Source organism: Rhincodon typus, chromosome 10, assembly GCF_021869965.1.
Source record: "Rhincodon typus isolate 14 chromosome 10, sRhiTyp1.1, whole genome shotgun sequence".
NCBI classification, from domain to species: Eukaryota; Metazoa; Chordata; class Chondrichthyes; order Orectolobiformes; family Rhincodontidae; genus Rhincodon; species Rhincodon typus.
This window is the reverse complement of record NC_063341.1, coordinates 23,603,658-23,628,322: the sequence shown is the minus strand read 5'-3', so window position 1 is coordinate 23,628,322 and position 24,665 is coordinate 23,603,658. Positions and strand designations below refer to the sequence as shown.

General features: G+C 40.0%; 1 protein-coding gene across 6 annotated transcripts in view; it reads left to right on the top strand.

Moving 5' to 3' along the window:
• Window positions 1-24,665, top strand: part of LOC109927030 (P-selectin-like) — a 56,050-nt gene that overhangs the window by 15,406 nt on the left and 15,979 nt on the right. For 2 of the 6 annotated variants that reach the window (XM_048602235.1, XM_020526927.2), the window contains exons 4-16: window positions 259-366; window positions 1,598-1,783; window positions 2,205-2,390; window positions 2,505-2,690; window positions 5,445-5,630; window positions 7,065-7,250; window positions 9,622-9,807; window positions 12,233-12,418; window positions 17,250-17,435; window positions 18,266-18,451; window positions 18,577-18,762; window positions 19,353-19,538; window positions 19,675-19,860. In XM_048602235.1, coding sequence (XP_048458192.1) covers window positions 259-366; window positions 1,598-1,783; window positions 2,205-2,390; window positions 2,505-2,690; window positions 5,445-5,630; window positions 7,065-7,250; window positions 9,622-9,807; window positions 12,233-12,418; window positions 17,250-17,435; window positions 18,266-18,451; window positions 18,577-18,762; window positions 19,353-19,538; window positions 19,675-19,860 — 2,340 coding nt within the window. The remainder of the gene's footprint in view (window positions 1-258; window positions 367-1,597; window positions 1,784-2,204; window positions 2,391-2,504; window positions 2,691-5,444; window positions 5,631-7,064; window positions 7,251-9,621; window positions 9,808-12,232; window positions 12,419-17,249; window positions 17,436-18,265; window positions 18,452-18,576; window positions 18,763-19,352; window positions 19,539-19,674; window positions 19,861-24,665) is intronic. The other 4 variants (XM_048602238.1, XM_048602236.1, XM_048602239.1 and 1 more) reach the window with 2 other exon arrangements.

Here is a 24,665-nt window from a genome sequence, read left to right as displayed (position 1 = left end):
TGATTACTACATGGAAGGAAATTCCAGATAGAGCAATGTGGCATAAACCCTGCAACTTTAGTTAAAACCAATTTCATGTTATATTGAGAGTGATTTAGGGTCATCTAGATAGTAGATCCCATGTAGACAAATGAACTTTCTCACCTGTAGTTACCTTGTGATTTTGTGATAAACTGAGTACATATCTTGATTAGCATTTAATAATGTTTATCGCATAAATTAAGTATAAAAAAATGTGTCTGTGCAAACTTTTGACAGCTTCGTGCACTCCTAATGCTTGCAGTGGTCATGGAGAATGTGTGGAAACTATTGGTTATTTTAAGTGTAAGTGCAATGAAGGCTTCTATGGAGACAAGTGTGAAAAGGGTAAGCCTTTTGTACAACTCCAATGTTTGAAAGAAGACGTAAACAATGGTTAAATATCAACATAAAATATGTGAAATGAGGTTAAAACAGAATGTGCAAAACAAAACTTTAATAATCTGAGGGAACTGAATAACTGGTAGAAATTGCAAAATGAAACTGCTAAACACTAGTTGGATTTGTATGTGGGCACTAAGAAATGATCTGGATTTTTGCTGGAATTCCTCACCAGACTGTGGTCAGTTGCATAAATAAACACTCAATCATACAATAAACTATTCATAAATGTCAGCATTATTTCACCATTTGTTGTTTCTTTCTCACCCACTTAGAAACCGGGGAGTTTCGACTACCAGTTTTGAGCTTTATCATTTGAAGGAGACCATTAATAGGTTTCCTGCAATATATCTCATTGGCTGAAGCTTTTCATAGAATCACAGGAGAGTTATGGTGCAGATAGAGTCATATAGCACAGAAACAGACCCTTCAGTCCAACCAGTCAATGCCGACCATAATCCCCAACTAAACCAGTCCCACGTGCCTGTGGCTGGCCTATATCCCTCCAAACATTTCATATTAACATACGTATACAAATGACTTTTGCATGTTGTAGCTGTACCTGTATCCACCGTTTCCTATGGGATTTCATTCCACTCATGAACCATTGTCAGTGTAAAAAAAAATTGCTCCGATTTTGGATTACATGTAGGTATAAGCACAAATGTACTTCCTGCTTTTTTGCAACTCCACCTTTTCCTTCTCTTTAGAATCTTTTGAGGGTATCATTCCCATGAATTTCCTTTTTATTTTGAAAACTATTTCCTATACAAATAAAAATACTTTAAAAATAATTGTTGATGCTGGAAAACTAAAATAAAAGTGAAACATACTGGAACTTTACACAAGTTCAGCCAGTCTCTAGAAAGAGAAAAAGTGTTAACATTTTGTGTTTCAGACTGTTTCACATAGCTTAATATCTGGGATGTTTGGTTAACTGTTCTCTTCACAGATGTTCACCAATCTGTTTTGTAGTTCCAACATTTTCTATTTAAATTTGATACTAATTTTAAAAATGGCTGTATGCAAATATGAAGCTGAAAAGTCCATGAATAAACAAATATTTAATATATTTTTCAGAAGAGAAATGTATACTTAGTACATTTAATATTTCTGTAGCTCTCCATAAATTTTCTAATCCCTTCTTTTTCAAACAATATTGCTATTGTTATTTTAGTTAATAAGTGTATGGACCTGAAGGCACCAGATCAAAGCTCTATGAACTGTTCCCATCCTCATGGAGAATTCAGTTATGACTCAATATGCAACTTTACTTGTGTAGAAGGATATGAAATACGTGCAATACAGAGGCTTCAATGTACAGCTTTAGCAGTTTGGACTGCACCTGTTCCAGAGTGCAAAGGTAATGTACACATTGTGTTGCAAAAATGCTTTATTCTGAGACAGGCTTTACAATAATGTAACAACAATAGACCCGGCTGCATTGTGAATAGCAGATGGCACTGTAATTTGGCAATTGAATAGCCGTTTTTTTTCTCTGCTTAGTTCATCTTGGAATATTTTTTATTTATGAAGGTACACTATTGGGGCAAAACAGAGAGAACTTTAACTTACAAAGCAGCGGACAACAGAGCTGGACATTCTTAATGCTGATTTGAAAGCTTCAAAGTGTTCCCTTCCCCAGTCCTGTTATTCCTCACTAGAAACTCACAAGGATCTCTCAGTTGCTTCTTTAATAAGAACTCCTGGAATGATAACATCTGTTTACATTTAATTGTTGGAATTTACATACCAACACCATGATATTTGCATCTAACTTTCAGCTAAGCAATGCAGATGGTTGGAGGTTCCTCGTAAAGATGGTATAAACTGCTCCCATCCACTTGGATATTTCAGTTACAATTCAACCTGCACCTTTAGCTGTAGAGAAGGGTATGCACTGAATGGATTAGACAGACTCCAATGTCTAGCTTCTGGTCAATGGTCAGGGCGGACCCCCACCTGCAAAGGTATGCCTTTGTTTTATGATATAACCATTCTAGTATTTCTAAAATAGGAATAGATTGTTACTTTGCCACTTTTCAAGTAAAGAACTTCTTTCCTATCCGTAATTTTTTTTGCAGTCCAAGTATGTGAAATCTTAACAGCCCCTGACTATGGCAACATGAGTTGCATCCACCCCATTGCAAGCTTCCATTATAACTCAACATGCGACTTTATCTGTAACAAAGGATTTGCATTAAGTGGACGGAGCAGGATCCAGTGTAGAGTTTCTGGACAGTGGACAGCACAAAAGCCAACATGTGAAGGTACTGTGGCTGGAACAGTTTCATCAATGTTTTGCACAGGCATGGATACATACTTCTGGTTCCTAAACATAAATCTAATTGAAGGGCAATTAGAAACAATGTTGGTAATGGAAATCTGAAATAAAAAGAATCTAGAACAGATGGAAATATATAACATGGATATTGGCATCTGTCTAGACATCGGTTCTAGTCGTTATCTTTCCAACCAGCAACACTTGGGCATTTCATCCAAGTAATTGTTCTTAATATTTTAACTTGGATATTGAGTATTGGCAAGGCACTGACTCCATGAGATTTAAAGCCGATTTCTAATTTTAGTTTCTCTCCTATCTCCTTACGCCCTATCTAAACTCGCCTCGTCCATGAGATCTACTTCCTACTTCAATAACTCTGTACTCACTAAACTGCTGATTACCAACATTCTCCATTTCTTGGCACATTGGCAGTTCTGTCTCTTCAGATATTATTCTCTCTACTTCAAATCTGCTGTCCTCACCTCTCTTGTGTATAAACCAACCCTTGATCCCTCTGTCCTTTCAAATACCGCTCCATCTCCAAAAACTTTCCCACTCCAAACTCCTTGAACATAATGTCATTTGCCACATAGAGTCATAAAGCATGGAAACAGGCCCTTCGGCCCAAACTGGTCCACACTGACCATGGTGCCCACTCAGCTAGTTCCAGTTGTCCGTTTGATCCATATCCCTCTAAATCTTTTCCATCCATGTACCTATATAAATTTTTTTTAAATGTTGCTGTTGTACCTGTTTCAACCACTTGCTCTGGCAGCCCATTCCATATGTGCACCACTCTGCGTGAAGAAGTTACACCTCAGGTCCTTTTTAAGTCTTTCCCCCCCACCTTAAACCTATGCCCTCTAGTTTTCAATTCCTCATCCCCGGGAAAAAGACGATATGCATTCATCCTATCTATGCACCTCATGATTTTATACTCCTCAATAAGGTCACCCTTCATATTCTTATGTTCCAAGGAATAAAGTCCTATCCTGGCCAACCTCTCCCTATAACTCAGGCCTACTATTCCTGGCAACATCCTTTTAAATTTTCTTTACACACTTTCCAGTTTAACTACAGGTAATTCTGCTATAATGCGTGTTTCGTTAACCCAAATTGGCTGTAACGCGATTGATGAATAATGGACACTGTTTAGATAATGTGAACTTTCTGCTGTACAGGTATAGCAATTTTCTATAGCAATTTCCCCATAACACGATTTTCTATAGTGTCTCGAACAGCTTGGTGAGCTATACTCATTTAAAAAAAACATCATTCATAGGAACAAGCATAGGCTGTTAAATCCATCAAGCTTCTTCCACCATTCAATTAGATCATGGCTGATCATCCACCTCAAACTACTTTCCTAAAATATTTCCATATCTCTTGATGTTGCGAGTCTTCAGCAATCTAATGATTTCTGTCTTGAACCTGCTCAATGATTGAGGTGTGCCTGTCCCTGGGTGGAGAATTCCAACGATGCACCACCCTCTGATTGAAGAAATTTCTCTGCATCTCTGTTTTAAATGACCTGCCCCTTATCTTGAGATTATGTTCCCTGATTCTAGATTCACCCGCTGGGGAAACATGCTATCTGTATCCACTCTGTCATGCCCTGTAAGAACTTATGGCGTCAGTTTTCAAAACTGTAGAGAATACAGGATCAATGTCCTCAATATCTTCTTTTATCCTGCTAACTCAGGGATTAGTTGGGTGAACCTCTGTTATACCCCACTTTGGCAAGTATAACCTTCCTTAGATAAGGATACCAAAACTGTACGCAGTACTCCATTTAGGTCCCACCATGGCTCTATACAATTGCCATAATATGTCTTTGTTTCTGTGCTTAAAACCCCCTGCAATGGAGGCCAATATGCAATTGCTCTTTCTTAGTAATGGCTGCACCTACATGATAACCTTTAATAACTCATGAACAAGGACACACAGATCCCTTCCAACACTTCCCAACCTCTCTCCATTTAAGAAATGTTCGGTTTTTCCTTTTTTCCTACCAAAATGAACAACTTCCCACTAGTTCACATTGTATTCCACCTGCCATATTCTTGTGCATTCATTCAGCCTGTCCAACTCTGCTTGAAGCCACCATGCATCTTACTCAGAATATATAATTCCCATTTAGTTTTGTGTCATCAGCAAATTTGGAAATAAAGAAGAACAAAGAACAAAGAAAATTACAGCACAGGAACAGGCCCTTCGGCCCTCCAAGCCTGTGCCGATCCAGATCCTCTATCTAAACCTGTCGCCTATTTTCCAAGGATCTGTATCCCTCTGCTCCCTGCCCGTTCATGTATCTGTCTAGATACATCTTAAATTACGCTATTTACAATTATTACATTTTACAAATATTACAATTAGTCTCTGCATCTTGGTATTTTCTAACTAACCTGTTCAGAGATGTTATTATGCACCTGTGGAGCAGGTGAGACTTGAACTTGGGTCTCCTGTCCCTGAGTTAGGGACACTGCCACTGCACCACAAGAGCCCATTAGCCCCTACATGTAATAATTTATAAAGATTGTGAGTATCTGTGGCCTTGGTACTGATTCTTGCAATACCAGTCTTGCTATTTTGAGATTGGTCCGTTTATTCCTACTCTCTGCATTCTGTCTATTAATCAATTCTCAACCCACACTAGTATATCTTTGACTAAGTTCTTCAATGAGAAATGTTGGTCTTGCTTATGCAGTGTGTAATAATTCCTGTTAACTTCTCATTTCAGCTGTGAAATGCGGTGAACTGAAGACACCTCAGAACCTCCACATGAACTGTTCTGACCCCTTTGGACCTTTTAGTTACAGCTCAAGATGTGATTTTGACTGTGCGACTGGATTTATCTTACAGGGATCAGACATTCTGCAGTGTGAAGATTCTGGGCAATGGATAGCAGAGATGCCCACTTGCAAAGGTATAGTGCCTAGCTGAAGGTTATCTTTAATAGATTGTCTTAATATAAACTTGGCCTCCTCTGTCAATCTAGATGTGGTGTTGCCAGAAATTGGAGAAAAATTACCCAATATACCCCATTGAAAAATGAAAGGTTTTTTGACTGGTTTATTTTTCAATTACTGGTAATAAAATCTCTACATTTATTATTGGTGGCTATTTGTGAATCTGACAGAAGAATCATTTGATTATGGATTAGAATGGTTTGGCCCTTGTTTTTGCCTGGCACAGTTCTCGATGGGCCAAAGGGCCTTTTTCTGAGCTGTAGACCTCTATGTTTCTATGGCTCCAACATGATGTGGTAATAAGACTTGATTGGTGCTGATCTTCAACTATCATGATGCGATATTAGGTTAGCTCCTGAATAAGAATGATTCGCAAAATACCGAGGAATTCAATGAGCTTGTATGAGAGCACCTGGTCTGCATATGTATGTTACAACCACAGGCACTTGTGTGTTTGAGGGTTCAAGCTAAGCAATTCCCTTAGTGTGTCATCCTGCAAGAGGACAGAGCTAAGTAAGATGGAGACAGAGAGCTTTATACCATAAAGTCACATGCCATGATACAGTAATATCGTTTTGAGTCTGTCATTTAAATGTACATTGCTGTGAGACACAATGCAACAGACATTTCTTAACCTTATAAGTTCATTCAATTGTAGATTTTCATAGATCAGCATCACAAGTTGTAACTGCACTAAATTGAGGTATGAGCTATGAGTAGTGAGAACTGGCTGATACAGCAGCCATAGAAGAAGCACATGTCCTCTTCACGGACAAACTTTAAAATAATAAGCTATTGCAATGGAACAATGATTTAGTCAAAAATTCAAACACACATCTTGACAATTGGGTACGGCAATGACACGGTAGGCCAGACTCCCCCTCAATGAATATAGATTTGTATTTTCCAATAACTCTTCGCCCAGGTTTCTCCCCATCTCTCGTTGGGCTGCAGTCCTATGGTGATAACAGTCTTAAGATATTTCATTTTCAACGTCAGCCAAATCTGACCCTCTCCTTTCCTGATGTTCTTCCGAGCGGCTGTCACTGAGTCAAAGAACAAAAGTGGGAATCTTGGCTGGTTCTGATTTCCTTCCTTGTCCAGGGATGCTGACACCAGTTGAAACGTTTCAAGTAGTGCTGCAGCTGAAATCAGCTCGGCCAGCACCTAATAAGCATTCCAACTGCAATCCTCCAGGATTACCCAGTTCTGAACCACATCGCACCACACCACACAATGCATTTATCCACCAGGCCACAAGTAGAGCTTGCTTCTCATGTCATCCACAAAATAAATTATAAACAATTGTAATTGGAGTATCTCCCAAAAATGTTTTGATGTGCAATGGATTTCATTTATCAGTTTTATATACACATGATTTCATGTTTTAGCTGTTCCCTGTAATTTACTGAAGATTCCTAAACGAGGTACTATGAACTGCAAAAGCCCCACTGAACCCTTCAGTTTTGGCTCTACATGTGTCTTCAACTGCACTGAGGGGTTCGTACTGCAGGGACCAGGCAATCTTCAGTGTCAAGCCTCTGGGCTATGGACAGGCCAGGTCCCCAGCTGTGAAGGTATCTCAAAATCTGGAATCATTCTTTTCTACAAACAATAGATGCTGTTTTAAAACATTAAAACAACTTTTCTCTCTTTGTTTTAATTTCTCTTGTAACTGTACTGATTCAGTTGTAGATCTTTTCCAATTGACCTGTTCAGACATATTTTTGGAGTTGGTGGGACTGAAAGCTAAGGCTTCTGGTTCAGAGGTAGGAACACTACCACTGAACAACAAGAACCCTCATGAATTTAGTCCATTGGAGGTTAATTATATTGAGGTGGTAAGTATTAACTGGGGACTCACCTGAGCTCCTTCATAGAGGAGCTGTTTGAAAGTGTCTCCATATTGTTGCATGCATGATTTAGTGAGTACGTGTGTGCCAGTCAATATCTGAGCAGTAGTAATGAAGCCCTGTGCTCCAGAACTACATGTACTCCTGTCCATGTTGGTCCAGTACACCTGCAACACTGGCAATACATGCCAATGTGGAAAATAACTCAGATATGATTGTTTCATTTAAAAAAAAACACAGGAAAACTCCAATCCAGCTAATTAGCATCCTCTAAGTCCACTCGTAATCATGAGCAAAGTGATGGAAAGTATCATTGACAGTGAAATCAAGTGGCATTTATCAATAATCTGCTCAGTTGGAGTTCAATCAGGGACATTCAGCTCTGGATCTTGGTCGATATGTAGACAAAAGAGCTGAATTCTGGAATGAGGTCAGAATCACTGACTTCAAGGAATGAGGGTAGAACCTCTGTGCTGTCTAGAATCATACTGAGCATGGAGTAAGGTGGTGTGATTGTTGGAGGCCAATCATCTTAGCCCAGGACATCTCAGTAAGAATTCCTCGCTCCAACCATCTTCAGATGCTTCATCCAAGACCTTCCCTCCAACACAACGTCAGAAGTGGGCATGTTTGTTGATGATTACACAGTGTTCAGGACCATTTGCAGTTCCTCAAATACTGAAAAGTAGTCCCTGCTCACATGTAGCAAGATCTGCACAACACTCAGTATTGGGCTGAAAAGTGGCAAGTGACAATTGCCCTTTGCAAGTGTCAGGCAACAGTTATCCCCACCTAGACAGAATCTCACCATCGCTTATGACATTTGATGGCAATTTGTTGCTGAATCTTATGCCATCAACATCCTAGAGGCTACTGCTGAGCAGAAAAGTAACTAAACTAGCCATATAAATACAATGACTCTAAGAACAGATCAGGATCTGGTAATTGTGTGGTGAATTACTCACCTCCAGACTCCCCAAGCCCGTGTAGTCCACAAGCTACGTGGCATAAGTAAGGAGTGTAGTAGGACACACTTCGCTCGTCTGGATGAGATCAGCTCCAACAATATTCAAGATATTTCACATCATCAAAGACCAAGTATTCTGATTAATTGGAATCTCATCCACCATTGGAATCTTGTCTGCTACAGTGACAGCAGTGTGTACTCCATTCTGGATATACTTTGACTCTTGCTGACTCATCTTTGACAGCATCTTCCAATCCTACAGTCTCTACCACCAGAGGATATCATCACCAAACTCCCAACCCCACAAGGTCATACATGATCCTGATTTGGAACTTTATTTTCATCTTCCACTGTTGCTGGGTCAAAATTCTGGAACTGGTTCTCTTAAAAACATTGTGGGTGTACCTATACCATATGGACCGCGATGATTCAAGAAAACAGCTCACCACTTTCTTCTCAAGCCAATCAGGGATGGGGAATAAATGTGCACAGCCACACTCACATTCCGAGAACAAATTAAAAACAAAGTCATCCTCAAATTTGACCAAAGCCTAGCCACAATCCTTTGCTGCAGTAATAATTCTTATGTGAAGATTTGCGATGCATCAAACAGCTATCATAGTTTAAATGTGTTATTTAAGCATTATTGACATCTGGGGCCTACTGATGCTCCAATGGGCTCCAAGGTACAATTTTCTATACCATTGTCTATTTAATGAGCTAATGAGCTAATGACGCTAAATCCTTATGCAATATAACTGATAACATGTTGCTGTTTCTTGAATAGTAATTCCCCTTGGGCAGTTAGTTCTTCTTGAAAATCAAAATAGGGATAGATTGTATGCCAGCTTTGCCAATGATACTGCACTCCTGCATTTTGACAGGTTCTTACACTACAACATAATTTATTCCTATCATATTTCTTAAACTGGAAGTGATTGATTTCTTTCAGCTCAAAATATAAGTGCAGGTATTATCTTCTGACAGGCATGCTCTGCTCAGTATATCTGCTTGGACAACCTTCTCTCTTTTCTTAGAAGATGACATGAGCTGTTTTAGGATAAGAGAAGAAATATTATAAGATTAAATTTAAGTTCTTTGACTATAAAATTCATTAAATTATTTCAGCTGTAAACTGCACAAGTTTGGAGAATCCTGAGAGAGGGACCATGAATTGCTCCCATCCCTTGGGACTCTTCAGTTACAATGCTACATGTGACTTCAGCTGTGAAGAGGGGTTTACAGTAAATGGATCAGACAGTGTTCAGTGTGGAGCTTCTGGACAATGGACAACACAGACGCCGTCCTGTGAAGGTACTATGTAGACTGTGGTCTACTTTTGTTACTAAACTATTTTGAGATTGCAGAATTGCCCAAGGATATTGGTACTATATAATTACATTGCAATTTCAATAGCATTGGAACATGTATTGTTGTTTATAAGTTGTGGTTTCTGATTTAATTGTCAGTCAGAAAGCCTGCATTATCAGGTTGTCTTATTAGGCCTATCAGCCACTGGTTATCAGAACAGATGACCAGAGCAAAAGTGGCACTGGTAATATAGTGACTGGCATACCATCTCTTAAGATGACTCCCATTTGTTTGCTGCCCTGCTCTGGAAGTTCAGGCTGTTATCAGTGACAACAATATAGAATAAACAGGTAAAAACATTTACTGTTGTTCAACTGTAATGGATATAAGATGTACTTGTGCAGAAAGGCATTCGTTTCTACAAGAACACGCAATAAAATATTCTAAATTATTGCCAACGCATACAAAGATGAAATTGTATCCCTTAACCTTTGTTTAAGGTATATTTGTTTTATTTTTGTCATAATCCGGTTATGTTTCAGTTACTAGATATTACAGCCTTAGCAGGGAAATGGAAATTGCTGTAATGGTTGCACCATGAAATATTGCCAAGGCTTATGGACTGGAATAGCATAAAAATTATATCTCTGGACAGGGAAAAAAGATCGATCTAGTTTGCCTTTTACCATCCTGGTAGTCACATTATACAACAATAGTAATGAGGTTGTAGACATGCTCTCCGAGTCGGTGGGTTTGGTTGCAAGCGTTTTGTCACCCTGCTAGGTAACATCATCAGTGCACCTCCGGTGAAGCATTGGTGTTCTGTCCCACTGTTATTTATCTGCCTCGGTTTGGTGGGGTGGTTGGTATTACTTCCAGTTCTGTTTCTCAGTAGTTGGTACACGGGGTCTAATTCAATGTGTTTGTTGATGGAGTTCCGGTTGGAATACCAGGCCTGCAGGAATTCCCTGGCATGAATCTGTTTGGCTTGTGTGATTATGGATGTGTTGTCCCAGTTGAATTTGTGTCCCTCAATGTCTGTGTGTAGTGAGACAAGTGAGAATTGGTCATGTCTTTTGGTGGCTAGTTGGTGTTCGTGAATTCGTATCGTCAGTTTTCTTCCGGTTTGGTCTTTGTCGTGTTTCCCACTGTCCTTGCATGGTATTTTGTACATTTCACCGGTTCTGCTGGCTTTGGGTACGGGAACCCAATTATGGCAATCCACTTTGATCAATTAGAGTCTCGAAATTCAAAGCCATTGAATAAATTTCCACTATCAACATCCTTAGGGTTACCATTGACCGGAATATAAATACTGTGGCTACAACAGCAGCTCAGAAGTTAGGAATGCTGCAGCAAGTAACTCACCTCCTCACTCACTAAAGCCAGAACCAAGGCATAAGTAAGGAGTGTGATGGAATATTCCCCACTTGCCTGGATGAGTGCAATTATTCATACAATATCTCCAAAAGTATTATTTTCTAAAAGAAATATAACTAATTTGATTTGAAATAATGAACACTACCTGCTTCCACTGTCACCCTAGGACATTCATTTCATAGATATACCATATTGTCACTGAGAAATAATGGGTTGGATTACAATTCTGTGCAAGTGACTAAGTGAGTATTGAATGAATTCAAATTTTGCCCAATATTTCCACAGATTCCGTTTAAATTTACTTCCCTTAAAGTGCAACCCATAGTTTTTTATTCTTTTCTTCTGGACTAGGTCAAATAGCTAAATTATTGATACCCTTTAGAATCTTAAAAACAACAATCATATCAACTCTCAGCCTTAGACTTTCTGGTGATAATATGTTCAATTGACGTTACTTTTTCAAATTCATTCGTAGGATGAAGGCTTTACCAGCTATTGTCCATTCCAAATTGCCCAGAGAGTACAATGACAAAAAACAGATACAAGAAAAAGCAGCTTGATGACAAATGAATGCTTTTGTGGATTTTTGATTTTGGTGGTAAAGGAAAGAAAGCTGGTCCAATTTACTTTATTGTTCACACCAACATTCATCCAATTTCCTACTTGTTTCCATTGCAAATGACTAACAACATCATAGAAACCATTACTGAAAATTTTTAAACCAGTCTAAACAAGATGAATATCATATGTTACATAGAACCATGACTATATTTATGCAGGAAATGCAGGTTCCAAGTGAATGTCCAGAATCAAGGCATATGGGGTGTAGGCAAGAAGGTGGAATTGAAACCCAAGGTTAACAATGATCGTATTAAATGGTAGAATTGGCTCTGCGGGTCATATAATCTAGTCCTGCTTCTATTGCTTGTGTTCTTGTATAAAGATACTTAATGTATAAAATGATACCTTCCTACACTGTTTAGGAGAAGTTTAGATACTCATTGCAAAAAACGGATTTAAATTAAAAAATTAAAACCTTTTATTTCAGTTTCAAAATGCGAGTTACTGACACAGCCCGAATATGGTGTGATGAACTGCTCCCATCCTATTGGGAAATTTGGCTACACCTCGACATGTGAGTTTTGGTGTTCTGAAGGATTTCTGTTATCTGGAACAAAGTGGCTCGAATGTGATGTATCTGGACATTGGACAGCAAAGACTCCAACATGCAAAGGTAATATAGGCCACCTAACAATCGCTGACACTGTATTTTCTTTCTATTCCCAAGGATGAAGTCACAGAATGGATCATGTTTCTTTTCAAGTGTAAGATATGTAGAAAGAGCTCCATTTCTGTGCCTGCCAGGTGGAATTTTCAGAGTAACCTAGGAACCTCCCACACATGACCTCAAACCTGGCTGTGGCCGTGGGTGTGGACAGTCGGACAAGAAACCTGTCTGCCCTTCCCAGCGACTTCCGTACGGTGCCCCAGCAGATGGTCGTCATTTTAAATTGCAAAGAATTAGCAGAAATCCCAAGTTTTCACTGTAATCCTGTCCCTTTCCCACAATCTGTCCACTTTGTGCCCTTTACTTTAACAGGAAATTTGGGTTCGGTTTCTGTTGTCTCTCCAGTGCAATTGTGAAGCTTTGTGACATTGTTCAAGATAGTCATTGTGATGACGAGTTAAACAAAGGCTGAGATGGTCATTTTGATGAGAAGTTAAACAAAGGCCCTGACAATCAGACTCAATTCAGATGAATGATATGCATTCAACAGAGAATGGGAAGTTCTAATGGCATGGTTCTTCCTGTGTTAAAGAAAAGTTTCCAATTTGCCTACATAATGTAGTCACCATGCTTCAAATTTAAGTTGTCTTATTTGAGACATCTGAGTGATATGATATGGCTCTATAAACAGGAAATATATTACTTTCTGTTTGTTCTATTTCCTCCTACAGACACTAACAGACACTTGCTGAAGCATGTATGCTCTCAGCACTTTAATGTAAATGGCCATTCTTAGTCTGTAAATGTAGATTATGATTCCAGGGTATTTTAAATTAGAGAGTATTGTGTAATCTACAGCATGTCTTCGACTATTAAAAGTGCATATGTTTTCCTGCCAGGCCCGAGCTTTAACTCTTCCTAGCCCGGATCACTGCAACCAAAATTGGAAACTTCTACTACCATAGATTAGATTAGCTAACAGCGCACACTGGGGACCATTTCTGGAACATCTTAGTTTTATACTTTTAATTTGTACTGGAGCTATAGTCTTTTCCGACTAAAATTCTTTGAAGAATTCACATGCAGATCTGAGGAATTACTAATGGGGTGTATTCACCAGAGTTCAGAATTTAATAGATACGTTTTTTCTTGTTCATGTAATGCAAGCATTGCTAGCAAGGCCAACATTTATTACCCATTCCTAACTGACCTTGAGAAAGTGACTGTTACCTGCTGCCTTAAAGCACTGCAGCCACAGTGCTGTTAGGAAGGGAGTTACAGGAATTTTACCCAGTAACAATGAATGAAAAAGGTGATATATTTCCAAATCAGGATGATACGTGACTTGCATATGTATAAATATAAGAACATATGAACAAGGAAATGGAGTAGGCCATTCAGCAACTTAAGTTTGCTTTACCATTTGTTAAGATCACGGCTGGACTGATTGCAGCCTTGATGCCGTTTTACTGCCTATCTGGTTACGCCTTGATTCCCTTATTAGTCAATAACCTATCTACCTCTGCCTTAAAAATATTCAATGATCCTGTCTCCATTGGTCTCTGGGAAAGACAGTTCCACAGATTCATGTCCCTCTGAGTGAAAATAATCTTCTCATCTCCAACTCAAGTGAGACACCACTTGTTTTAAACTTAGTCCTGTGGTTTTGGTCTCTTCCACAAGGGAAACATCCTTTCAACATCTACCCCCTCAGGATTCTTCAGGAACTTATATGTTTCAAAATATTTAGCATCACATCTGCTAACATCCACTCCCTGCACCATCAATGCTCAGTGGCTATGTTGTGTACCATCTACAAAATGCATTCCAGAAATTTTGCCAAAGCTCCTTACACTGCACCTTCCAAACCCATGACTACTTTCATCTAGAAGGACAAGGGAACACCACCACCTTCAACTTCCCTTCCAAGCCATTTGGCGTCCTGACTTGGAAATATATTGCTATTCCCTCACTGTCACTGGGTCGAAATCCTGGAATTCCCTCCATAAAGGCATTGTGGGCCTGGCTACAGCAAATGGACTGCAGCGATTCAAAAGGCAGCTCACCACCAACTTCTCGAGGGCAGTTAGGAGCAGATAACACATGCTGGCCTAGCCAGCGATACCTATATCTGAGGAATGAAAAAATAAAAACTTGGGGTAAATCTTGCAGATTTCCATGCATCTGCTGCCTTGTTCTTTTAGGTGGTAGAGGCTGCAGATTCAGAGATGCTATTGAAGTTGCCTTGGCAATTTTCTGTAGTGCTTCTAGTAAATGGTTTACACTGATGCTGAAGTTCAACTGTAGTGGAGAGGGTAAATGTTTAAAATATTGGAATTGGGTACCTATCCAGCAGGCTGCTTTATCCTGAATCAAATGGAGTGTTGTTGCTGCATATTAACCAGGCAAGTGAGCAGTATTCCACCATACTCCTGACTTGTGCCTTAGGACTTGAGAGGTGATTTACTCACCTAGGAATTTTCAGCATCTGGCCCAGGGCCACAATACTTGTGGTGCTCCAATTAAATTTCTTGTAAATCGTGACATCCAAAATGCAGATGGGAGCAGAATTCAGCAGTGGTAACGCTGTTGAATATCTAAGGGAGTGGTTAGATTCTTGCAATGGCATTTGCCTGACACTTGTGTGGTGTGAATTTTGCCACTTATTTGCTTGATGTTATCCAGGGCTTGCTGCATGCAGCCTTGCACTGCTTTATTGCCTGAGATACTGAACATTGTGCAAACATCAACAAACATTCTCATCTTCTGACCTTATATGAACAGCTGAAGATAGTTAGGTGCAGGATGTAATCCTGAGAAACTCCTGCAGCATTGTCCAGGAGCTGGGTTAATTGACCTGTAACAAGCACAGCCATCTCTTCACGTGCCAAGTATGACTGCAGCCAGTGGATAATTCCCTTCCCAATTCCCCTTAACTTTGCTATTGCTCAGGCAAAGGCTTCATTGATGCCAAATGCAGTCACTTTTATCTCACCCCAAGAATTCAGCTGCTTTATTCATATTTGGACCAAGGCTGTAATAAGATCTTGAGTTGTCCTGGCAGAACTCATGCCTTTATCAAATGGCAGAGCAGGCTTGAGGCCCTCCTCTTGCTCCAGATTTATTTGCTTGTAAATCTCAGGAAGAACAGACTAAGTTGGAGCATACACCAAGCCGTTTTGGCTGATGATAGTTACAAATGGTGAAGTCTTATCTTTTACAATGCGGGCTAGGCTCCCCTATCATTGAGAGTGGGAATATTTGTGAAACCTTGTTGTCTCAGGGTGTTAGTTATCGTTCACCTTTAGGGATGGCTGGATGTAATGGAACTGAGAGCCTTGATCTGATCCATTGGTTATCGGGTCACTTAGCATTGTCAATGGCTTACTGGTACTTCTGAGTAGCAAACAAATAGTCCTGTACTGTATCTTCAGCAGGTTGGCACTTCATTTTCAGATGTGCCTAGTGCTTCTCCTGGCATGATTTCCTCCACTCCTCTATAATAAACAAAATTTCATGAAGTCAGATGGCTCTGAGACAACAAGGTGCAGGGCTGGATGAACACAGCAGGCCAAGCAGCATCATAGGAGCAGAAAGGCTGACGTTTCAGGCCTAGACCCTTCTTCAGAAAAGGAATCTGCCATTTTCAGGATATGACTTGTTTCTGTAACTTAGAGCAAACCAGAAAAGTCAGGTCATGTCCCAGTTTCCAGTTGACTGGGCAGAATCTAAGTCCAAAAACAGAAGAATCTGGACAGAAACCCAAAGGTTTTCTGTTGGAATAAGAACCGTGGACCATAAAGTTCCAGCCAAAAAGAACTGCAGGTCAGTCTAAGGCCAGCAGCTCCAGAACTCGATGGTGCCACTTTGAAGGTTGTGGTTATTCCTGTGACAACGTCCCCCTAGACTCTCATGATGAGGGATCACCCACTGAAAAGGGAAGTATTAACTGGGGTGATCTGACAGGGTGGGAGGACATGGGGAAATAGGGACATGGGGTTGGAAACAAAGACAGAGGAGTTGCTTTCAGTGGCCACACCTACCCACAGCGGGTTGAACCTATCAATCATGCACCCATTGGTGCAGGTTACGGGATTATGTGCCTGAAGCTGAAATAATTGCAATCTGGGAGGGAGATATGTCCTAAAGTGATTACTAATTGACCATTTAAATGACTTAATTGGTGGTTAGGCAGGAAAGTGGAGCTTGGCCTTCTGTACAGAAATTAATTTGGCAAGGGCAGGAAGGTGGCAGGGGTCTGGTCCACCAATATGCTGTCTAACCAAGTTCATTTCCTGCCACTGGGCCTGGAAGATTCTGCCAATTATGGTCAAATAGCAGCATGAACAATGTCACTAATATTCCAGCCATAAAGTGCGACATGCTGAAGAGTCCAGACAGAGGAACTTATAACTGCTCCCATCCAATTGGAGACTTCAGTTACAGATCATTGTGTGACTTCTCTTGCACTGAAGGATTTACATTGATAGGTTTAGAGAGACTGGAGTGTGGAGCTTCTGGACAATGGACAGCACAGATTCCCACATGTAAAGGTATTGTCTGCACCAAATTAATAGACTGTTATGTTTTCTATGAATGTTTTTAAAAACTTGGTTTAATTTCTACAATAGTTTACACATTAAGGCTATGCTCCACTTTACAAATGAACTTTTGAATTCCAATTTCTGTTGCAGCTGATTATTTTAGAATAAATATAGACTGAGGCAAAGCCTTCAATAAGGCTGATTATACATCTGTACCATTTTATTGTGGAGAAAAAATTTAGTTTATCCCATCTTTCAACATTCTAAATGTAAATGCTAATTTCATATTTCAGCTGTAACCTGTCAAACACTGACTCAGCCTGAACGAGGGACAATGAACTGCAATCATCCCTTTGGAGATTTCAGTTACAACTCTGTCTGTGACTTTAATTGCACCGAAGGTTATGTACTACAATGGTCAGACAAGCTTCAATGCCAAGCCAATGGACTGTGGACAAAGCAGATTCCGACCTGTAAAGGTATTAAACAAATATATATAATAAATTATTTGTTTTGTTAAGGACATACAAACATACATATTACGGGTAATCATCAACCACTGGTCCTTCAAGCCTGCTCTGCCATTCAATAAAATCTCCAATAAATTAGTCAGATATGATTTCCCTTTCATATTGTTGGCTTTGCCTGATTTCCTTAAATTTAATTGAAATTTCCTGCTATAACATGTACAATAATAGCTTCTAACATTTTCATGAAACAATTTTCCGCTAACTGACCTATACATTTTTTGCTTTCTGTCTCCCTCCCTTTTTTGAATAATGCAGCTACATTTGGTATTTTCCATTCTACTGTAATCTTCCCATAATCTGTGGAATTTTGGAAAATTAAAATCAATGCATCAACTATCTCACTAGCCGCTTCTTTTAAGACTCCAGGATGAAGTTGATCACGATTCAAAGAATTGTCAGGCCACAGCTCCAACAATTTGCTCAGTCCCACTTCCTGGTGTTTGTAGTTTTGAGTCCATCCCTTCCTTCCATTTACTGTATTATAGATATTTCTGGGATGTGACCTACACCCTTTATGGTGAAGACTGATGCTAATACCTGTTCAATTCACCAGCTGTCTCCTTATTTTCCATGATTAGTTCCCCATCCTGGCCCTGTTACAGTGTTCCAATGAAGCTCAGTACACCTCATTTCTTACTTGGACACTTTACAGCCATCAGGACTCAACACTGAGTTCAATATCTTCAGAGCATGAACACTGCCCTCTGATTTTTAATGCATATGTGCTTCATCTTTCAGACGCCTACTGCATTTAAATTTGTAAATCATTCGTATTTCAGCTATAAACTGTCAGACACTGTCTCGTCTTGAACAAGGGACAATAAACTGTTTTCATCCCATTGAAGAATTCGGTTACAAGTCAACATGTGATTTTGACTGTATTGAAGGATTTGTGCTCAATGGGCCAGACAGGCTCCAGTGTCAGGCCAGTGGACAATGGACAGCAGACATTCCTGGATGTAAAGGTACTGGAGAAACTGATATGCAAAACTGAAAAAGCTAATTTTACATCTGCATTATTTAAATGTTGAAAATATAATATGTCACATCTTTCATTATTCCAATTGTAAATTCTCATCCTGTATTTCAGCTGTAACCTGTCAGACACTGACACAGCCTGACCGAGGAACAATGAGATGCTCTCATCCTATAGGAGACTTTAGTTACAATTCAACATGTGATTTTAACTGTGATGAAGGGTTTGTACTGGACGGATCAGGTAGACTTCAGTGTCAAGCTAGTGGACAGTGGACAGCACATACTCCCAACTGCAAAGGTACTGGTGAACATTAGATGGCCCATCAAATATTAAAATGATGCAACAATCCCATCTATCTGTGCACCTATAAAATGTTGAGTACTTCTAAACCAGTTCAGCTTTCAAAACCTTTAAACATCTATCATTTATAATGTAATCTTGTATTTTAGCTATAATCTGTCCATCACTGATAACTAACCTGGAAGCAGAACCAGGAACTGTTTCAACCCCACTGGAGACCTTCATTACAACTCAACCTAAGACATTAACAACAACAACAAAAACAGAAGTTGCTGGAAAAGCTCAGCAGGTCCAGCAGCATCTGTGAAGGAAAAGTCAGAGTTAACGTTTCGGGTCTGGTGACCCTTCCTCAGAACATTAACAACAACATAGGTTTAATTTCTAGGGAAGTGGGTAGATGTCAGTGTTTGGTAATAAACTTGCTCCGTTGATAATATTGTTACTCACCAAATGAATATTCTTTTATAAGTTTGGCTTTAAATTTTTCAGTCAAAGCTGGCTTCATCTTTCCAGCTCTGTATCTTTACACATGCATATAGGATGTCACATGTATAGAAATGAGCTGAGATTCCAGTCTTGTATTTCAGCTGTAACCTGTCAGACACTGACACAACCTGAACGAGGGACAATGATATGTTCCCATCCCATCAGAGACTTTAGTTACATCTCAACATGTGATTTTAACTGTGATGAAGGGTTTGTACTGAACGGCTTAGGCAGACTTCAGTGTCAAGCCAGTGGACAGTGGACAGCACACGCTCCCAGCTGCAAAGGTATAGCGACTTTCACGTAATGTTCATTTCTGTAGGATTACAAAACTTTTAAGGAAAGATGATTTTGGATCCACAATGCTGTGAAACTTGTTCGTATTTCAATGTTCTAACTTGAAGTTTTGATCCTGTGTTTCAGCTGTAACCTGCCAGGCACCGACACTGCCTGATCAAGGAGCATTGAACTGCTCCCATCCCATTGGAGATTTTAGCTATAACTCAACGTGCGATTTTAGCTGCAAGGAGGGATTTGTACTGCATGGGTCAAAAAGGATTCAGTGTCAAGCTAATAAAGAGTGGACAGCAGAGATCCCTAACTGTAAAGGTACTGGTGAACTTTACATAGATTGTCATTTTAAATTAATAGAAAGGTATTCTTTATTTGAAATTGTGGGTATTTCAAAAGAATGTATGTGGAACATCTCAAAATGTAACCTAATTTACCTAAATTTGACATTTGTATTCAACTGTAAGCTGTCAGAACGAATACAACCTGAATGAAGGACAATATCATGGAATCCCTACAGTGTGGAAACAGGCCCTTCGGCCCAACAAGTCCACACCGACCCTCAGTGCATCACCCAGACCCATCCCCCTATATCCCACCTAATCTACACATCCCTGAACACTTGAGGCAATTTAGCATGGCCAATCCATCTAACCTACACATCTTTGGATTGTGGGAGGAAACCGGAGCACCCGGAGGAAACCCACGCAGACACGGGGAGAACGTGCAAACTCCACACAGACAGTCGCCCGAGGGTGGAATCGAACCCGGGTCCCTGGCGCTGTGAGGCAGCAGTGCTAACCACTGAGCCACCATGCCGCCCTAATATCCTGCACCTATCTCAACAGATATTTACATTAAACTGTGCTGAAGGATTAGTACTGCATGTGTTAGACATGCTTCAATTCTGTGATCACACTGACTGCCATTTGTGCAGTTGGAATGTGCCCTAATGCTGTAACATGCATTAGCCATGACCATAGCACTGGCACCCACATGAACAAATGGGAAATCATTGCATACCATGTTTATAAAATACAGGATAAATGCAATCCTGCCAATAAATATCCCATCAGACTACTCTTAATTATCTTCAAAGTGATAATAAGGGTCATTGACAGTGCCATCAAATAGCAAATGATTCAAGTAAGTAAATTCTAACCACAGGAAAATAATTTTAAACTAGCAGCATACAACTTTACTAGTTAAAACTCTAACGCCCTTTAAAATCCTACGCATACATACAGACAGATACAAACATGTTGTATTGGGTTGAGAAAAAAAAATTGGGAAATCACATAGTTCAATAACACAGCCTAAAGGCTTGGCTAAGGTCTTCCTTTTCTTCCTAAGAACCTCGGTTTTCCAACGTCCTTCTTTCCTGTTTCTCAATTCTTTGCTTAATATGCAGGGAATTTATACATTAAGTATTCAGTTTCAAAGTTAAAGACAACAATTCTAAGGTTTTGGAGTAGATTTGTGGCTCAGGTTGTGGGTGTTGAGGTTGTTGAGGTTGGTTGGCTCCCCAAGCTGGTTTCTTGTTTCGCAGACGTTTCGTTACCATGCTTGGTAACATCCTCAGTGCAGCCTCCGATGAAGTGTCGGTGTATTTTCCCAACTGGTTTTTAAACTCTGGGGTCCGTTGAGATGGATTGCCTCACTTCCGGTTTTCCTTCATAGTGGAATGTACATGGGGTCGAGTTCAATATGTTTATTAATAGCATGCTTCGTGGAACCAGTGAAACCATCTCCAAGGACAACATACTCAAACTATTGGATCTATGCCTCACCACCCACTTCACTTTCAACGGCCAAACATACGAGCAAATCAATGGGACACCCATGGGATCGCCTATCTCCAGACTCATAGCAGAGGCAGTGATGCAAAGACTAGAAAGGACTGCCCTTCCGCAAATCCAACCAAAACTATGGATACGCTACGTAGACGACACCTTTGTCATCATTAAACGGATCAAATTAGAGGAGACACACAAACTTATAAACAACACCCTCACCGGAATAAAATTCACCAGAGAGGAGGAGAAGAACAAACAGCTCCCATTCCTGGACGTCATGGTAGAGCGCAAGACAAATGGGGAATTGTAAATGAAAGTACACAGAAAAGCCACACACGGACCAGGTACTGAACTTCAACAGGCACCACCCCAGCACACACAAACGAAGCTGCGTGCGAACACTACTTAAAAGGGCAACAACACACTGCAGCAACACAGAACTATGCCAAGAGGAAGAAGAATACCTCGTCCAGGTTTTCAAGGATAATAGATATCCAAAGAACTGGGTCAGAAGATGCCTACACGAACAGCATCAGAAAGATGCTACATGCCCCGACACACTCATCACACTGCCCTACATCAGCAACATGTCGGAACTCACCACAAGACTCCTACGACTGCTGGGCATCAGAGTGGCACACAAGCCCATGTCAACCCTATGACAACTGCTCACCCAATCTAAGGACCCACTCCCCGCCATGGACAGGACCAATGTCATCTACAAGATCCCCCGCAGAGACTGCAAGAAACACTACATCGGACAAACAGGAAGGAAACTAACAACAAGAGTACATGAACACCAACTGGTTACAAAAAGACATGACCAATACTCACTCATTGCAATCCACATGGACAAGGAGAACCACCATTTCGACTGGGACAACACCAAGACCCTGGGACAGGCTGGGCAGAGACTGGCACGAGAATTCGTAGAAGCCTGGCACTCCACGAAGCGTGCTATTAATAAACATATTGAACTCGAATGCATTTTACATTCCACTATGAAGGAAAACCGGAAGTGAGGCAATCCATCTCAACAGACCCCAGAGTTTAAAAACCAGGTGGGAAAACACACCGACACTTCATTGGAGGCTGCACTGAGGATGTTACCCAGCATGGTAATGAAACATCTGCAAAACAAGAAACCAGCTCGGCGAGCCAACGAACCTCAAAGACAACAACTCACGGTAAATGGTGGGGGGGAGCAACTATCTTTGGCTTTGAGTCACTTGCTGCAGAGAAATACAGTATAGAGATAAACCCACTTCTTCCAGGCTGGAAAATGTACCCAGACACACACACACACACACACACACACACACATATACACATGCTCAAACATACACACACACACATATACACATGCTCAAACATACACACACACACACACACACACATATACACATGCTCAAACATACACACACACACACACACACACACACACATATACACATGCTCAAACATACACACACACACACACACACACATATACACATGCTCAAACATACACACACACACACATATACACATGCTCAAACGTACACACACACATGCACAAACGCACAAACAACCATACATACATACAGACACACACACAAACATGCACACCCGTACACGCATATACAGAAACACACATGCAAATGTACACACACATACATACACAGACACACACACATTTCATGAAATAGCTGTAGGAATTGGATACTGCCAGATTAGGTCCTGACAACATTTTGGCACTGAAGACATGCCTTCAAGTGTCTGAAAGGTTTTCTATGGTGAAGACAGACATAAATCAATACATCTGCCATTTCCCGAGAGATAGCAAGAACTGCAGATGCTGGAGTCAGAGATAATACAGTGTGGAGCTGGAGGAACACAGCAGGCCAGGCAACAACAGAGGAACAGGAAAGCTGACATTTTGGGTTGGGACCCTTCTTCAGAAATCTTTCTGAAATAAAACAAATCTTGGAAATAAGTGCCATCTTTTATTTTTAAATGGCTCTGCCATAATTCTGACACCATAAAAATCCTCAGTCTCTATAATTTGTATTCATTTAGCCTATTTTCTTCAATCGAGAGTAGGCTGTTGGATGTGCTTCTCTGGGTATTAATGATAAGTTTAATTCAGGGTGAAAGGAGGCGGGTAAAATGGGAAGTGCACGAAAACTATGTGGTTAAATCATTAGGTTAACTTTGGTCTGTCTGTAGTTACTGATATAATGTATTTCTCACTAAATAAACTGCTATTACTTTGTGTTACAGAGGGTGCCACCGTGTCAAAGTATACTTCCAACATTATTAGCAAGGGTTAATTTACCATTTATGTCACCAATTTAATTTCTTGCACGTAGCTGCAGCATTCACTTAACAGCAGTGACTCAACCTAAAGTAAGTTATTAGATCTAGAAGTGTTGGGGACACACTATTGGTGTGAAAGGCACAATGTTAATGAAAAATCTTTCCAGCTTTTGTTTTGATTTGTCATATGAGATCAATCTGTCATCTCAACTGACAGAATAGTTGTGGAAGATGGCTGTTTAAACCATATTAAGAAAGAAAACTGCTGAACATAAAATACAAAGTTGCAAGCACAATACTTATTTTTAACTTCCGTTATCTCATAATATTTTAAGACAATTCAGTTTATTGTTACTTCTGAGAAGATACTGAGATGATCAAGCTGATTTGGGATATCAGGAATTTAAGTTCATGAGGAAATCTTAATAAATATGGCATGTTTCTTTAGAAAGTGAAAATTCAAAATTGCCTAATTGACACATTCAAAATTATAGAGAGTTTTCACAAAGGTGGCCAGTGAAAATGAAATGAGGCAGTAATTGAAAATTCAGGACGAACTTTATCATACAGAGAATGGGAGTTATAGTGTAAACCACAACAGAAGATCACAGAGTGAACAGTGTTAATGGGTTCAAGTGAACATTCAATGTATGTCTGAAGAAAGAAATAACTGAATGATAGGTGAAATTGCAGGTAAATTGGATGGTTGTAAATGAATGGATAGACTTCTTGAATTTAATGGATTTATTCTTTTCCAAAAACATTTTCATTGAATCAAAGAAGCCATTACTTCACAGAGATAGTAGGAACTGCTGATGCTGGAGAATCTGAGATAACAAGGTGTAGAGCTGGATGAACACAGCAGGCCAAGCAGCATCAGAGGAGCAGGAAAGCTGACGTTTCGAGTCTGGATCCTTCTTCAGACCATTACTTCACAAATACTTTTTTTTTCAAATTCTCTTTCATGTTAGGTCTGCAACATTGTGTCAGAATTCTTCCCTATTAATGGTTGACTTTTTCCGAAGTAAA